The sequence below is a fragment of the Aspergillus bombycis genome (genome assembly GCF_001792695.1).
Source record: "Aspergillus bombycis strain NRRL26010 chromosome Unknown contig00124, whole genome shotgun sequence".
Lineage (NCBI taxonomy): Eukaryota > Fungi > Ascomycota > Eurotiomycetes > Eurotiales > Aspergillaceae > Aspergillus > Aspergillus bombycis.
In genome coordinates, this window is record NW_019170126.1 from 65,948 (window position 1) to 84,024 (window position 18,077).

Genomic DNA, 18,077 nt, shown 5'->3' on the forward strand with positions numbered 1-18,077 from the left:
CAGCACTACAATATATAAGCCGATGAGAACACTTTGAAGCTTAAGCGTTTGCCCATGCTAAATCCGATTCACGCGGATGCCACCTACCTGATCTAGTTTGTAGCATGAATGAATGGATGTCTTTGTAAGCACTGATAAGTGTGTCATTGTGTGCGTCACAAAAAGTAATCCTTGAGTAGCTCCAATCTAGTACCTAGTACATTCATCATTTGCTTTAGCTTGATGGGGCTCCATCTGAACACAATTCATAGTGATTGCCAAATCAGAAATGATTCAAAGCTTCTTGTAAGTGCGCAAAGCGAAATGACACATATCGGCGCTATCCTGCCCCAGTTGCCACGAACACAAAGTTGTGGAATCCTCCTATGTGGTGCAGGGAGACTATCGGTGTTAAGAGTGGTGGGGAAGGCCCAGGAAGGATGGAACATTGTAGATATTGCCAGATCAAGATGAAATCTCAATATAATAGGTGCTACCATAGGGCGGTGAGAGTTTGGTAAAATTTCACCGCCCTGCCAAAAACCGTACTACGCCTATATGGGAATAGCTTTGTTTACAAACATCCTGGCAACAGGCGAAAATAATAAACTCGGGGTTGGACTTGCTCTCATTCTCAACGTTGTGTCATATGGTCCTCTAACGCTTTGCATATATACTGCTCTCGCGTATCGCGCTGTTACCTGCCGAGGGTTCCAGAACAAGCACTCTACTTGTTATTGCATTTTTACTCATTACCCCATTGTCATGCCCACACCTCTCTCTCCGTTAACGCCCTCGCGCCAAAATTCACAGCCGTTTTCCCCAGGAATTAGCGGCCTGGTCGCGCGGGAGGATGCCGTTGATAATATTGTCGTGTCAGATAATAGACTGGAAAATAGCTTCTCAAGCCCAAGAAAAATGGTTAGCGATCTGAGCGCAGATACTGAAAGGCGCCAGAGCTACACTGCTACACAAGAACCAAATGAGCAGGACCTAGATTATGATAACACCGACCCTATACTGCCGCCTAGCTCACCATTTCAGTATGAGGCTAGGGATGATACAGTCGACTTCCAGATGCTCCGGAGCCAACAATTGTCTACGACCCCCAGGAAACGGTCCTACGAACATGTACCTGAGGACGATGCGTTAGACGATAGATACAGGAAAGGCACTGCTCGAAGAGATATGCCGAACATCAGTGTCTATACCGATGAGGACGCCAGCATCAATAATGAACAAAGCAGCAGAGAAACTGCTGGACTAGAGATTGGAAACAGCCTAATGGAAGAAAAGCACAACGAAGGAATGAGCACAGTGATCCACGAGAACAATGGAAATGATGCCTCAAACGAAAAGGAGGGTGCGAGCCTGCACGAAGATGATGATATGATTGACGACACAAACGATTCCATGGATGAAACATGCCTCAGCACGTTTTCCGCTGTTACCAATGTGGACATGACATCATTCGCACATCTGCGGGGCGACTCACCGTTCAAGGCTAGACAACCCCTTCCGAGTAGCCCTAGTAAGCTACAAGGTGATCTGGACGAAAAGGGTGAACCGGGGACTCCTACCACTGCTAGAAAATCCCCCAGAGTAAGCGGCTTGGTTGATTTCGGCTCACCCACGCCTAGAAAAAGAGATGCAAGAGTTAGCATAAATCCAACCGAGACTCCCAACTTGCTTGACTTGTCAGACCAGCCCAGCTTTTTCCCGCACAAACGCTACAGCATGCAAAATGAGCGTTACTCTCCGTCACGGCGTTCGCCATTAAGGACTGTCCAGGAATCAACCAAGTCTCCTGCAAAAGTGTCATTACTCGACTTTGATCTCCCTGCTGCTCCAACCCCCCGGTCCATCCCTTCCGTGACACCACGGGAGCTCGAGTCCCTGAAGTCCGGTTTTCTTTCAGAGATTTCTTCTCTCAAAGCCACGCTAAGTGGCAAGGAGGCGGAAGTTGCTAGTCTTAAGCAGGCTGTTGCAGACGCCGAACGGCGTGTTGGAGAGACATCAGAGGAGGTTCGGAATGAAGCTGCCCGGAGGGAGACCCTAGAAATCGAACAAGCTGAGTGGCAGAGAAGAGGTCAGGAGATGGAAGATGTCTTGCAATCTGTCAAGGCTGAAATGATGGAAGGTGAACAGGAGAGAGAACAGTTGATGAGACGAGCCGAGGAAATGGAGAAGAGCAAGGAGCAGTTAGAAAGCAGGGTGGTTGAACTAGAGACACAGTTGAGCTCGGCTCGCAAACCAGCGTTGAACGACAAGTATGCCTCTGAACGTGCGCAAATCGGCAAAACTGCCGAGGAAACGGCGAAGGAAGTTCAAGATGCCGTAGAGAAGGTTGCCCGCGAACTTCACACGCTGTATAAGAGCAAACATGAGACCAAGGTTGCTGCCTTGAAGAAAAGCTATGAGGCACGTTGGGATAAACGACTGCGAGAAGCTGAGAACAAATTAAAATCAGCTTATGAAGACAATGAGCGACTCAAGGTTGAGCGGGATGCAGCTCTTTCGGAAGTCTCCCAGCCTGATCTCAGCATCATCACGCAGAAGGACGAGCATGAAGCAGAGAAACGTGTCCTAGAGGCTCAAATCAAGGGTCTACAGCACGAGTTGAGTGCGCTCAAAGATGACAGTGAGCGATTGCACCATGAGCTGAAAATCGAACGGGCTGAGAAAGGCGAGCTTGTCGCTGCTGTAGATGAGTGGTTAGCAATCCAGCAGAATCAGTCGTCAACCCAGGATGACCTCCAGTCCCCAAGACCGCAGGCGGATAATTCTCCCGAGCCAACGCAAGTTGATGTTGCGTCGGAGGACTTCAGACGAAGCATTAGCCGCAGTAGTTCAAGCAGCATACGTCCCCCGAGCACGGCGTCTAGCAACGGTGAAAAGAAGATACCAAGGATTCCAGCACCGGGGAACCGGCAGGCTCGCGGGAATAGTGGAGGAAAGTCTGGGATTGCTGTCTTCACTCCAGGTCGCAGTGGTATCATGGGCTCGATAGAGCGAATGGGTCGTGGTGGTGTGTGAGAATTTTCTATCTACCTTTGTCTTGTTGTTTTTCGTTTCTGTTCTGTATATCTTCTCTTTCATGGTTTCTCCTTCGGACTTTACTTTGACGATGATCATGTCTCTTTATTCCCCACTGGCGGTGCACTGTTTGAACTGGTCCTCTGTTTGCTGAATATGTGCTTATTGTTCTTTTCGACATTGCTGCAATGGGTTTAACGACCTATTAGTGAATACAATCGATTCTTGATACACTAGGTAGCCACGAGCAACTTTCCTCGACAGGGTAGGTTGAGTGATATCCATGGTCCCCAGAAAGTCGATGCTCTTATCCGTGTAGGCTATGCAGGTATTGCTATATGGAGATAGCCATCTCATCCAGTCCAGTTGTTTTCGGTTATACTATATAGTGCCAGACTACTCCGTTGAACGAGCGTAAATTGGCGTTGTTAGCCGAACAGTAGGACATACATACTGATAGGTTGAATGCCCTTCCCGCTCTGATACTGACTATTAGTATCTATAAACACTACGGATCCTAGAACCAATGCCATTCACGGCCGTTTGTATAGTATAAATAGCGATCAAACATCGTCGATACATCGTCAACCTCTAACCAGGCTAACGGCCTCGAGGTACCTAACCACATCGGCGCCTCTCCCCGATGAGGGAAACATATTCACCACCAAAGTTGGAGCATCTGATTGGATACGCATCCTCTTGGCCTAAATGTAGTACGAAACTACTAGTGAATATCCTCTCTGGCTTGTTTGGGCATTAATGAACCGTCCCCCCCACCCACACTCTCCACTGCATACCCCGCGATCTCAATGAAGGTCATTATGCTTGTGGATGACTTCATACGTAACTATCCATCCTTATAGGTCACTAGCAAAGGGCCAGGAAGATCGGGTTACCGCGAACGTGGGGTGGCAGCTACGTCGGACCGCCTGGCCCAGCTTCGGGAAGATGTCCGACATGCTTATGACCCGATTACACTAATCAATTTATTGGAATGAGGGATTAAATGGAGCAGCGCAGGGACATGCGTTAGGAATTAAGTTTGGTTGTCAACTTGCCTGCTCTGACTCAGATATATTGGTGGCTCGAGCAATGCGCCATGTTCGCTCCTCTGTCTCATTCGGTTTTTTTTATCAAACACTCTCCTAGAAGTGAGGTGGGGGGAGGAAAAGCAGCAATTGAAGTATGCGGACGGATATGGCAGTCATTGACCTGAGCTGAGGGAATTTAATGATTAGATTTACCGATCGTAGACTTCTTATTGTTGCCTGTGGTCCAGACATTATTCGTTACGTACAGACTACGTCGAGTCTTGGCGCCGTCTGGGGAATCGTCGTGATCTTGGCTCTTGGTTTTTCCCCCCGCTTGCCCCGGGGTCAAAGAAATTTTAGTCACTTTACGGGGCCGCGCCTGGGGGAGCCTGGGGTAGTTGGAAAATTTTAGACCAGTGCCACCTTTCTAGCGACTTCGGCGCGGGAAGCGAAATCTCTTGGTATTCCTTGGAGAAGGGGGATACTAGTAGAACCTGGACGGGCGGCGCACAATATCATTAAATGTGAATACTAATACCACACTTTCGGAGAGGCTCCATTATTCCGAACGCTGTTCAGATGGTCCTTGGAGAAACTATTCCCGAACAGTCGGTAGCCCGCGTTCCCATGTTCGCCTGGGACAATACAGTCGCAGTCATTGGTGCTCCTTGTGCCAGAAATGGATAAGCCCACCTAGTCCCACTTTGGTATCCGCTGGGGTAGTATCGATTGGTCTTGGTGTGAGGACTCAGTGCAAGAAAAAAAAAAAAAAAAAACTCTCGTTAAAGAACGGCGAAATACTATGTATGTACTAGCAGTAGTATCACCCCCGAAGTATGGAGTCTGGCTCGTGACACTCGGAAATTGTGATCATGATTATTTTTTGCTCTCGTTTCAGTTGCAGAACCAAGGAAATTGACCTTCTACCTGCCATAAATAGTGATTCATGTCCAAAGACGGTGTTAAGGTATCGGCAACCCGCAATTAGTCCTGAGTCCTCGGACTGACGCCATTTGATGCATCCCAGCAGCATGTAGGTATGTACATATACATATTACATTACCGACAGCATGGCGTAGCGTAGGCCACTTGATCAGCTTCCAAAATGATGTGATGACGACACCGTGCGCCCCCTTCTCTTGCTCTTCTTAGTTCTTGCATCCAGACCATCAAAAAGATTCCTCCGAGTATCGCTAATAATGACTAATCTTACTTTCACCCTGAACTTAAAACCATTGGCACTAGTTCCTGTGCATGTCACCTGCTCTGTTTCTGAACTGCTGGCATCGAAGGTCCCCGGTATGTGATTGGGCCTCCGAATCAACGCTGTTGCTGAATACCGACGGAAAGGCGCCAGGTTTTTTCTCCGAGTAGGTGAGATTATTCCGTTCATCGGCACAACGGTTGACGTCGGCCACGTACCATTCGCCAAAACGATCCAAGTCTCACGTGGAGCTGGGGAGGCTTGTTTTTAGCCTTAGAGGATTAGAAGGTGTCGGATTCCATTCGATGTTCCAAAGTCATTAATGTCCACCCCTGGAGTTATTGAAAAAAAATACTAATAAATAAAATGAATACGTAAATAAAACATAAAAATCCGCAAACAAATAATTGAAAATGTAAAGAAAAAAAAGTAAAAAAAGAGATAAATAAATACTTCTGAGACATGACATTCTTTGAATAAGTATTGTGTACAAATCCGCAGTGTGGCATTCATCCTGGGTTGATATGGAACTTGACATCTAGAACTTGAGCTCCCACCCCTTCCAGCGGCCCGCTTCCTGATGTTCAATTGCGTCTTTTTATTTTATTTTTATTTTTTATTTTTCCCTTTGTTATTTTTTTTATATGTTTTTAGTTTTATTTATTTTGGTCTTGGCGTTTTAAAGCAAAGAGGTACACAGAGCCCTATGGTTCATTTACTTCAGTCAGTGCGTGGGCTATCCGGCTCTCATACCCATTATTCCTGTAACGAGCTGGAAATGTTTTTCCTGTTGGGATCTGGGATCGCACTGGCAAGGGTGGACCATCAACCATAGGATGTACGCACTGCTACCAAGTTTGGTCTCCTCTTAAAAGCTAAAGTACTCTAGTTGTTACTAAGTAGACTCGTAAAAATCACAGGGACCGTGAGCACTATTCTAGAGCACAGCAAATAGAAAGAGAAATCCTATGATCTTCATGGGCCATTCTTTTGATAGATAGTACTGGTCCACTTTCACGGCAAATTAATTTGGTCATCCATATCCTGTGGGTTTCTTTGCGGGATTAACAGTAGATGATCGTCCCCATTTTTTCATCAATGCCTGTCCAGACGCCAAGGTGCCTTCCCTAGGGTCCAATTTTTATGAAAGATAAATACAGAGTAATGTGAATAAACATGTGAGTCGTACATTCCTAAAGCCTATTATGATAGGGGGGGATCATCCTCAATTGACCAGAGATTGTCCCAGTCCGGGTCAACCTTTTGTTTGATGGCATAATCATCGCGGACCTCGGTCCGTGGGAGCATACATCTTTTGACCCGACCCTTCAATCAAGCCGTGATTCAAGCTACCATGCTGGCCAGGAATATCCCAATCCCATATACCTGCCATTTAAGGCAAGAATGAGGTGAGGAAATCCTAGCAACAAGCAAATTTCCTTATCAAGTAAGATGCTCCTGCAGGGTGGACAAAGAACTTTAAGAGACGGGAGCCAACTGGACTCCAGATCCTATCAGTAGTACTATTGTTAAGGAGACCAGTTAAAGAAGAAAAAAATAGGATAAATTAAAATAAAATAAAAATAAAATACATTTTTCGAGACGTTCGGAATTTTTTCCGGGCACAACACCTCTCCCAAATGACGCACCCTGTCCCTTAACTTTTTTGGTTATCAACTTCAAAAGTTGGCCACTCCAGGGGGACGAATTAGGGCAAATCAACGTCCCGGTTGGTCATGGACCAGCCTTTTCCGGGATGGCGTTGCGAGAGATCCAGGTTTCAGTAACGTGACCGGGCCGAGGGACGCTATTCGGGTCTCGTTTGGCGCCGCTGCAAGTCGTAGGCAAGTGGGGAATCCTCACTTCCCAGGATAGACCGTAGGTATCCGGAGGACTTCCTTATTAGTTTCAGGCTCCTAGAATAAATACTAAGGGAAGCCCATCGGGAGTGGAAACGGCTGCGAGGAGTGGAGTAGCATTCGGACCGTCATTGGGTGGGTATGTGGGGAAGGTACAGTAAGCAGTTGCCGACCACTGGCTCAAAGCGCGCGCTCTTCAGCAGTAACTGACTGTGGAATCTCCCCGCTCCACCCACCCCGCCGAACTTAGGCCGCCCTAATCCCATTAGTTCAAGTGTGAGGTAAAACCTAACCCACAGTTGGGTCTAGCGTCCTCTCGGTGGAAAATGGATGGATGACCGATTAATATTGAAACCCTCTGGATTCATGGATGGAGTCCGTTGGTCACGGTCTGGGGGAGGCAACACAGTCACTGTGTGGATCTGGGGGCATTTATCGCCAACCCCAACGCCAACGCCTCCTGACGGATTTGTTGGTGGACGTGTTGCATATTGGTTCACTACTACTTAAACATTCCTTCTCCCCAACCCCAGGTCTCGCCTCTTCTTTTCGTCCCCTTGGACGAAGAAGGTTTGAATGTGGTTCCCCAGCTACCAAACTTATATATAACATAATTTTTTTTTTATAAAAACAAAAAAGAAAAAAAAAAGAAAGAAAGAAATTAAACGAAAGGTCCTCTCCACTCTTGACTCTTTTGATTTGGTTAACAGTTTTGGAATTGTGTTCTCTTTCTTCTTCCATTACCCTTCTTCTTTCCTTACCATATCGGCCCCCCTCTTATAACATCACTCTTTATGAGCTTTAACTTAACACGATAAGTTAACCAGTTGATGGATCTTTGGCGTCAACTGAAATCGCACACTACACCATGACTAATCTCGCTGCCTCACCATCATCGAGTAACATGGCCGAGAACGAGGCCAAGGGGAAGCGAAAGGCTTCGACGGCGGGCCTCCCTGCCAATGCCCGGCCCGTAAAACGGAGGGCGTCGAAGGCATGCTGTTGCTGCCGCGCCCGGAAAGTTCGTTGTGATGTGGTTGAAAATGGCTCTCCTTGTACGAATTGCCGCCTGGATCAAGTAGACTGCGTTGTCACTGAGAGCAAGAGGAGAAAGTTCGTCCATGCCGAAAACATGACCCGTTTGCCTCACTCGTCGCAGAATCGCGGGCTAACATCGAGTGCGCTGCTTTGCCACTTTCCAGGAAATCACGTGTTGAGGTTGACAACTCCAATCATCAGCTCTCTCAATCGCCCGCGGAGGCCCCCGAAGACGGAAGTCTTCTGCGGAGACTCAGTGAATGCCACGGGCTCTCGGATGTTGCCCCTGCGTCTCCTTCCCAGCGTTCCGTAGACCTGGACCAGGGGCAACATATGCCACATCTTCTCTGTTCGTATTTGCCTGCTCCCTGAGGAACGAGACACGTTCAGTGTGAAAGTATACACGTGTGTACTGATGTGACTGACCTATATAGATCAGAGCCAAGTCAGCAGAATTGGTGCCGGGGCTGAACGATATCGAAGAAGAATGGCGCCCAACCCTGCGGTGCCTGCCACCATGCCTCTGCATCACGTCACCTCGCAGATCCAGCAACTACTTGATCCTTCCTTCGCCAACGCCAGATCTGGAGGCATCATACTGCCCGATTACATTCGAGGATTACCACCTCGCTTGCAAAAGGAGGACATCGATTATCTGGCAATGAAAGGAGCATTGACGGTGCCTGATGTGGGGCTGCGGAATGAACTGCTCAAAGCCTACATTCATTATGTTCACACGTACATGCCCCTCCTGGATCTGGAGGACTTTTTGCAGACTATTGCGCAAAATGACGGAATTCGCCGTATGAGTCTTCTTCTATTTCAGGCCGTAATGTTTGCCGGTACGGCCTTCGTTGACCTGAAGCACCTTCAAGCCGCCGGATACTTAAGTCGGAAGGCAGCCCGAAAATCATTCTTCCAACGCGCCAGGCTTTTGTACGACTTCGACTATGAGGTGGATCGGATCTCGCTTGTACAATCCCTACTGTTGATGACCTATTGGTATGAAACCCCAGATGATCAGAAGGACACTTGGCATTGGATGGGTGTCAGCTTGTCTCTAGCACACACTATCGGTTTACATCGTGACCCGGGTAATTCTCGGATGGATGTTCGACGCCAGCGAATGTGGAAGCGCATATGGTGGAGCACCTACACTCGCGATCGCCTAATTGCCCTGGGAATGAGACGTCCCATGCGTGTCAAAGATGACGATTGTGATGTTCCCATGTTAACCCTCGACGACTTCGAATTCCATCCCTTTTCACCGGAAATTGTCAGCATGGTGGGCAACTCGGAGATTCTCCAAAATGTAAGCCACCAGAAAGAGCTTGCGCTCATGTTTATTGAGAAGGCGAAGCTTTGCCTCTGTGTCAGTCACGTCCTTTCGGCACAATATTCCGTGCTCAGCCATAAGTTTGGCGGTACAATGGAAACGACTATGATGTTAGTCCCGAAGAAGTCAGCGGCAGAGACATTTGAGGTTCGACGATGCGACCAAGAGCTGGAAGATTGGCTGGCCCATCTTCCGTCGGAGATTCAATACGCTCCTATGGCCCCAGCGAAGCTAACCGAGGCACAAGAAGTCCTGCATTCCCACCGAGCTCTCTTAAAGATGGTTTACTTGACCACATCAAGCGCGTTACACCGGCCTCAAGTTCTTCCTGCCATGCCATTTCCCTCCACGGACGCCGAGTTACAGGATATCTCTCGGAACAAGGTTCGATTTGCTGCGGTCGAGATCACGAACATCGCTCAAGACCTGCACGCCTTAGATTTAACTCGCTATTTCCCTACCACCGGTGTGACCGTACTCCTACCTGCAGTTATCATTCATCTTCTTGACATCAAGTCGAGTGACCCCAATGTCCGGATGGTTAGTCTTCAACGGTTCTACCAATGCATGCGCATTCTCCAGCGTTTGCGGGAGATCTACGCATCGGCGGACTTTGCAACGTCATTCTTGGAGGCCGCAATCCGCAAGGCCGGTATCCAACTCACGGTAGCACCGCAAGACGTACAGGCACGAAACAATAGCACGTTGGATTCTGTCCGGTTAAATACATTGACACCGCCTCCGGACTCTCTAGCACAGAAGATTCCCGACTTGACATACCCCAAGACCGGCGGCACCCGAATAGCTGGTGAAGTTGCAGAGGCCTCTGGATTCGCCTCTACGCCGCCGCCATCAGATGAAAGTGAAAACGGTAGTACCAACAACATTAACCCACACTACCATCAGGACGCTTTCGCAATTCCCAATCTAGACTCCGACCTAAGCATTAGTGAACTTATGGACTTGGCAAATGATGCGGAGGTGACTCAGAACGACTTTGACGCCTTGATCAACTTTGATGACACCGGCGCGGAGTTGTTCGCAGCCGATGACGGTCTTAACATCAATGGCAACCCGAAAGGCCAGGGGTATGGTTTCAATATCGGCACAATGGACAACGTGCCGGACTTGTTCGGACCTGAGAGCAAAGAAGTTGGTTTCGCCGGGTTAGGCGATGGTCAACTCCATGAGGATCGCACCTCGACCACGCTGAGCGCCAATGAGGCACCACGGACCGAATTTAATGGCATTGCCGATCTCGAAGCCGAGCTTGGGTTGAATCTATGATTAAAGCAAGCCATGTGTTACGATCTCCTTTTTTTTTCCATTCTAATTCCCTTTGTCCGGGTGATTACGCGTATATATATGGGGTTGGGCGTGACTTGATCTTATATTCAGTTGGACGGTTTCAAAAGCAAGGGCATGTAAAGGATGGCGCATCATGTGTAACGGCACTCTCAAGATGTGATTTATGTCAGTTCCACATCCCCGTGAGAACAACTGTGTTTATATTGTATAGAGATCATCTCGAAAAGTACATAATGATGAATATGACAAACCGATATATGAATTATTATTATTTATTATTTATTATTTATTCTTATATATATTTTTTTTTCTCTTCGCCCGAGTTTTCTGAGAGATGCCAACTCCATTTCTCGCGCCTCAGTCGGACCGAAAGCAGAAGCGCGCAGCATTCCGATGAAGCCGACCGAGCCGCGGGCTATCAACAACCGGAAACCCTAGAGTATCGCTGTCTTGACCTTTATCACATGCATGCGGCATCTCTTGTGAGGCCGAATTAAGCATGCCGTGGGAGTCTTGGCTTCGGTATAGGATCAACAGAGTTCTATATTCTGTTTATCTAAATCTAGCCTTTCCCCCCCGGTAAGCGAAGAATCGTAGTAGATAAGTGAGGTCATTGAGTAAAAAAACCCAAATGAATTCTTAATCCATAAAGTTCAGCTGGTGGGCACCACGTGGAGGCGTTTCGAGCGTTCTTGGTTGGGTGTGGCTTGTGTTTTTTATTTGTTTATTTAGCTTTTACTTTACCAGCTGTTGTCCGATACACCTACTACTAGTAGTATTGGTGGTTATCTATCTAAATTGATAGATAGTGCGAGGAATGGAAGCTTTCAATAATTAGGTATTTCTTTCTATCTGGCTAGGTATCTAACTATCCTTCTTTCTTTCTTCGCTCCCGGAACGTATTGTCACTACCGTATGTATGGACTTGGTATGTACTATGTAGTATGTATGTATGTACATGCATACACAGGACGACGCAAGTGGAAGAACACATTGAGGGGTAACGTTCTGTACGGATTCAATGATCGGACATTTCCGTGAGACATTAACCCTCATCTGGCAGGTCGTTAACTTAGGAGCCAATCTAGTGAACCTTAGTTGTGCTGTGGTCGACTCCTCTTGGGTATGGATATGAGGACTTCCTGCACGTTGTCTTTCTCTTCCCTGTTATCCCCAATGCAAGGTGCCCTAGCCCAATGCCCGGTTGCCAATGCGCCGGCTTCTAAATGATCGCCATTGGCCCTGACTCCTCAGGCCTGCCCCCTCCCCGATGATTGCGGGGTTTAAGAGATACGTCGCCATGTCAATCGATTCATCCGGTCGATCCTCTCCATTCTGGGAAGCTCCGTTTTGATCCTGCGATAAGCGATGAGAAGCCACCCGGTGGATAGCAGGATTCCTGGAAGCTGCCTAGAGAAAATGAGCCGTGCATGGTGATACCGCACGCGGACAGCTATGGAGCGATCTGCAAGGCTAAGCTTGCTCAGAATATTCCGTAGATTCCGTCCGTGCCAAACAAGTCATGCCATATGCCGGAAAACTACCAGGATAAGTTACTAGTCGATATCGCAATCCAATGTTTGTACATTGCATCCAAGGCCCCTAATGGCTGCGTACAGCCCACTATGCGGGCCAGCTGGAAGTCTGTTGGCCCGACATATAAAAGCCAGAGGGTATTCTTCCGACTGCTAATCCCCCCAGTAACTGAAGACGTTGCTAGTAGCTCATAGCCAGGTTGCTTATTGCTAGATAGCAGCTCTCTCTTGCCCACGTATAGGACATATATCAAACGAGGGGCCAAGAGTGGACTGCTCAACCCTCGTAAACATGCGTGGCTACGAATTTCTCTTCGTGCTACCCTTGGTTGCAGCCAGCTGGGCGCTTCCAGGAAGTACCCCAGCGTCTGTCGGTAGACGACAGCTGCCCAAGAACTCCACCGGGGTCAAGACCCTTACAACCGCAAACAATGTCACCATCCGGTACAAGGAACCCGGTGCAGAGGGCGTCTGCGAGACTACCCCGGGGGTCAAATCTTACTCTGGATATGTCGACACCTCTCCCAAGTCTCATACCTTCTTCTGGTTCTTCGAAGCTAGACATAATCCAGAAACTGCACCTATCACATTGTGGCTGAACGGTGGCCCTGGGAGCGATTCTTTAATCGGTCTCTTTGAAGGTCTGCCCAACGCTCGTTACAGTCTCCTTCTAGGTCGTTGTTAACCCTTGGTTAGAGTTGGGTCCTTGCCATGTCAATTCAACTCTTGATGATTACATCAACCCTTACTCGTGGAACGAGGTCTCCAATTTACTCTTCCTGTCCCAGCCATTGGGGGTTGGTATGGATTGCAGCCCCCTCCCCTATTACGGTCTTCCCATACTTACGATGTTCTGCCCGTAGGGTTTTCTTATAGTGATACAGTTGACGGGTCCATTAACCCTGTTACTGGGGTTGTCGAAAATTCAAGCTTCGCAGGAGTTCAGGGCCGGTACCCAACCATTGATGCCACTCTGATCGGTATGGGTTTCTTCCGGTCCACATGTTTCCATTTACTGATACGACAGCAGATACTACTGAGCTTGCCGCAGAGGCCGCGTGGGAAATCCTTCAGGGATTTCTTGGTGGGCTGCCGAACTTGGACTCTAGGGTGCAATCTAAGGACTTCAGTTTGTGGACAGAGAGCTACGGGGGGTATGTGGTTTCCTTCTGCGAATCTTTAAATGGCTGTGATGATTGCGCTGACGGGTTTCCTTTGGCTCAAAGGCACTATGGTCCTGCAGTAAGTTCTACCTGGACGATAGGTCAACGTATGCAAGACTAATGAACCTAGTTCTTCAATCATTTCTATGAGCAGAATGAGAGAATTGCCAATGGTACTATTGCTGGTGTCCAGCTTAACTTCAACTCTCTAGGAATTATCAACGGCATCATCGACGAGGCAATCCAGGTATATCTACTATTACCATCGAAACAGCCTATATAATACCCTCCGAACAAAGCTGCTAACTTGTACCCACAGGCCCCTTACTACCCCGAATTCGCTGTGAACAACACCTACGGTATCAAGGCTGTGAGTTTCCGCTTATGGTCATGGGATTATTTCCACTAATACTCATCACCATGAAAAGGTCAACGAGACCGTTTACAACTACATGAAGTTTGCCAATCAAATGCCAAACGGTTGCCAGGATATGATTTCCTCTTGCAAACAAACAAACCGCACCGCACTAGCTGACTATGCCCTCTGCGCCGAAGCCACCAACATGTGCAGAGACAATGTTGGTACGTTCATTTCCCTCCCTGAAACACAAGGTATTATTTAACACAAGTAATAGAGGGGCCATACTACGCCTTTAGTGGTCGTGGTGTGTATGATATTCGGCATCCGTACGATGTAAGTAGAGCTTTAAATCCATATATTCGCACCGCATGCCACACGATACATCGTTCATTGATAACGAATAAAATCCCTAATACGGTGTCAGGACCCAACCCCGCCAAGTTATTACAACAATTTCCTGGCAAAGGACTCTGTCATGGACGCCATTGGCGTCAACATCAACTACACCCAGTCCAACAATGATGTCTACTACGCCTTCCAGCAAAAGGGTGACTTCGTCTGGCCCAACTTCATCGAAGACCTTGAAGAGATCCTCGCTCTCCCCGTGCGTGTCTCCCTCATCTATGGCGACGCCGATTACATCTGCAACTGGTTTGGTGGCCAGGCCGTTTCCCTCGCGGCGAACTACTCCCACGCCGCCCAGTTCCGAAGCGCAGGGTACACGCCCTTGAAAGTCAACGGCGTAGAGTATGGGGAAACTCGCGAGTATGGTAATTTCTCCTTCACCCGTGTCTATGAGGCAGGCCATGAAGTCCCGTACTACCAGCCCATCGCCTCCCTGCAATTGTTTAACCGGACACTCTTTGGTTGGGATATCGCAGAGGGCCAGAAGAAGATCTGGCCCAGCTACAAGACGAACGGAACGACCACAGCCACACATACGCAATCGTCTATGTCGCTGCCTACGGCTACCGGCATGTCCAGTGCTGGTGTCTTATGAATACGCTATGGCATAGCATCTGACAAGACAGTTGAAACAATATGACGTCACGTTGCCTGGAGCAGAAATGTGAGAATGTATGGAACACTCATATCCACTGCACATACTAGTATATACATATGCATGTACAGAGTTTGTGGGGAAAGAAACCCTATTCCGACTTTTGTCACTCGCCATGGGAACCAGTGGTATGGACGCGTAATCCAGCTGTAAATTACTCGGTTCGCCGGAACAATAACAGTCCTTCTCGGCTTTCTCAGTTTGCGTCAGAAGACGGAGATCCGTTACATTCTTATATTAAATCATTCATGACAACTGGGCGTAATTAAATACATGTTTTGTTTGAGCATTAATTCAATGGTACATCACAAACTGTAAGCCCGAGTGTACCTTCGAGTAAAGAGTAAAAGAGAAGCTTTCCACTGAGGCTACCCAACATGTCATCATGGATATCAACTGTTGACCTTAGCGTAGAAAAGAAATACATTCAAATAAGCAGCAAACGATGGGCACTAAGCAAGTTTAAGCGACAGACGTCCGCTTCTCCTCCCTCTTTCCAGATGTCTGTTCTTCCATAGGGATGTTACCCATGACGTCATGAGCTGTTTCATCGGAGAATTTGAGATCTTCTTCGATATCTACATGGTCCTTAATCTTGAAGAAGATGATGGGGGATGCAATCAGAAGACTTCCGAGGAGAAGACCCCAACAAGAGGCAAGCTCGGTCATAAAAGGCGCCTTATCAAGGTCCATGCTATGGAAAGGAAGTCGTTAGTAAAGATTTAAAGCATTCAATTAGGAAGACACAATTGTGTAGTGACTTACGCCCACATTCCCGCAGCGCCAGCGGACTGAATTCCCTTGTAGAAGCCAGCAAAGTTTGCCAGTTTGCGGGCGTTGTTGGTAAGCGATCCCATAAACCTGTAATACAGAAATTAATCGTCAATCCCTCACTTTCGTAATTTGAACGGGGAAGGTGATGTGTGGGCGACGAGGTAAAGAAAGGCGGGGAACTAACCAATAAGCGCAGGTTTGGAAGGCAGCATCGTAGAAACCATAGAACATATAAAGGAACATAGGACCAACATAGCCACTATCTGACCAGTCCTTATCAAGCGGCGCGTCGGCACGGGTATACTGCTTCTGGAAGGCATAACCGCCACCCCAAACACCCAATGTGAGAAGAAAGAGTAGGGCGAAGTTGATCTTTGCGCGCATTGACCGAGAAAAGAACTTCATGTCCAGAGTAAAGCCGAAGACGAAGGCACCGACCATTTGCATGAGCCAATAGAGGCAGCTGTTGAGAGACCTAGTGCGGACATTGAAATAGGCGCCATTGACGCTATTGAAATGGTAACCGTAGAACCAATTGCTCGACAAAAACAGAGGGAACATAAGGACAATGTAATAATCACTGCGCAGGGTGTCAAGGAGACCTTTGAATTCAGATTTCCAGGAGGGATTCTTCATGACAATGACACGTGAACGGTCCGAGCGCATAATGTACTTCGAATCAGATAAGCCCCATGCGAGAACGAAACCGACTGCCATAAGGACCATGAAAGCTATGTAAGTACCATCATTGACACTACCAGCGGTAGAATGCAGATTTTGGCCCAGAGGTACCTATACGTACGAACGGAATCATTAGTGTCTCTTCACCTACTAAATACGAGGGCAGGATACGGGAGCAAAAGAACCTACCAGACTGCCAATCACGCCACCGAGGTTAAAGATCACCCAGAAAATGGAGATGTATTTGCCCTTTTCGTGTTCACGTGGGTAGCTCATCATAACGGCTCCCTGGGCACACCACAACAACCCAGCACAGACACCGAGCAGAGCGCCAGAAAAGATCAGGAAGCCGGCATTGGAGTTATGGTTATATGACAGAAGCGATGCCACATAGAGGAAGTATCCAAATCCACCAAAAGAAAGAGTCAGGCGGAGGCCAATACGATTGGCAATGGAACCAGCGAAGAAGCCTACCACGGCAAATGTGCTATATAACGCGGTATTGGCCTTGTTAACATCGGTTGCATCGACCTGACCACCGCCCCCAAGGCCACTCACAGCATTGAACATGCCAGGGCAAAGGAAACAAACAAAGGAGACCAGAACGAGCTGGGTCATCGGATGTGCAAACCAGGGCAGTGTTAAAGGGCCAATCTTCCAAGGCTTGTACATCCACGGCTTCCCCGAGACGGAGTCCTGACCAGCCTCGGGATCCGAAGTGGCGGCAGCAAACTCCTTCTCCGCGGGATTGTCATCGCCAACTGTTGAGTTACCCATTGCTTGAAGGATGCAGGAAGGGAATCTCTAAGGGCTGTGATAAGAGGCTGGGTAAAAGCTTGTTAAGAGAGTAGTAGTTCACTTCAAAGCGGTCAGTACCTGAAAGTGGGATGTTCAAGCCCAGTCTAATGCACAATAGTGGATCAAAGAATATCAGAGGAGAAAGAGAGATAAGAATGGAGTGCTTGGTGGTGATGAAGCTTGAAGAAAGAAAGCAAGGGTTGAGGAAGAATGTAGGAGACAAGGAAAAAAGGGGGAAACAGGTGGAACAAGGTAAACAAAAGGGAGAGGGATACACATGTCAAAAAAAAGGAATGAAAAATGAAAAAAAGGAGAGAGAAAGAGAGAAGGGAAAGGGAAGTTACCGGAAGCAAGTGAATGAATAGCAGGAACAAATAATACAAGAGTATCAAATCTGTAGGCAAAGAAGAAGAAAAGTTAGGTCGGGTGGTTTTCTGTTTTGGAAAAGATAAGTATTATACAAAGAATTTGCAAGAACTGAAGTAGCACAGAATGACACCACAGCACAAGCGGAGGCAAAACAATTAGAGGAAGGAATGTTCAATGTTTGTTGTGATGTTGGGGATCTCAATCTGGGGTAAGGAAGAAGAGGGAAAAAGCGAAACAAATATGGGATATTAATAGCAGAACCAGACCAACCTCATATGTTTTAAGAAGAGTGTCTTGGGCTTGGGGCTTCAAAGTCGCATCCAGCTGGTGCTTGTGAACTTCAAATGATGTGTAATTGTGTAGTGTAGTGTAGTGTAGACCTGCGGATACCACCATAGATGACAACAATACTACATCTACGATTTGATAGTGGGGAGGAGAGACAAAGTCATGATTCTCGAAGAAAAGCGAAGACACAACATACCTTGATCTAATGTTGCGTTGACCCGGTATCAGTGTTTTTGCACGATGTCAGTCAAGACTGA

At 47.7% G+C, this 18,077-nt stretch overlaps 4 protein-coding genes across 4 annotated transcripts; 3 read left to right on the top strand and 1 right to left on the bottom strand.

The window, feature by feature from the left end:
* Positions 1-897: 897 nt before the first annotated feature.
* ABOM_010695 (uncharacterized protein) lies at positions 898-3,015 on the top strand (the record flags this gene model as incomplete). Its single annotated transcript, XM_022537823.1, has 1 exon — positions 898-3,015. The coding sequence occupies one exon, from the start codon at positions 898-900 to the stop codon at positions 3,013-3,015; it is 2,118 nt and encodes a 705-aa protein (XP_022384717.1).
* A 4,962-nt stretch (positions 3,016-7,977) lies between these two features.
* Positions 7,978-10,770, top strand: farB1 (putative C6 transcription factor (Ctf1B); the record flags this gene model as incomplete). The annotated part of the gene is made up of 3 exons (XM_022537824.1): positions 7,978-8,261; positions 8,312-8,496; positions 8,582-10,770. The coding sequence occupies 3 exons, from the start codon at positions 7,978-7,980 to the stop codon at positions 10,768-10,770; spliced, it is 2,658 nt and encodes an 885-aa protein (XP_022384716.1).
* Positions 10,771-12,618: 1,848 nt separating this feature from the next.
* ABOM_010697 (S10 family peptidase) lies at positions 12,619-14,850 on the top strand (the record flags this gene model as incomplete). The annotated part of the gene is made up of 10 exons (XM_022537825.1): positions 12,619-12,967; positions 13,023-13,127; positions 13,190-13,306; positions 13,357-13,480; positions 13,553-13,568; positions 13,620-13,736; positions 13,809-13,859; positions 13,918-14,071; positions 14,125-14,183; positions 14,275-14,850. 10 exons carry the CDS (start codon positions 12,619-12,621, stop codon positions 14,848-14,850), a joined length of 1,668 nt encoding a protein of 555 aa, XP_022384715.1.
* A 522-nt stretch (positions 14,851-15,372) lies between these two features.
* ABOM_010698 (unc-93 family MFS transporter) lies at positions 15,373-17,142 on the bottom strand (the record flags this gene model as incomplete). The annotated part of the gene is made up of 4 exons (XM_022537826.1): positions 15,373-15,604; positions 15,676-15,771; positions 15,869-16,476; positions 16,555-17,142. The coding sequence occupies 4 exons, from the start codon at positions 17,140-17,142 to the stop codon at positions 15,373-15,375; spliced, it is 1,524 nt and encodes a 507-aa protein (XP_022384720.1).
* Between the last annotated feature and the right edge of the window lie 935 nt (positions 17,143-18,077).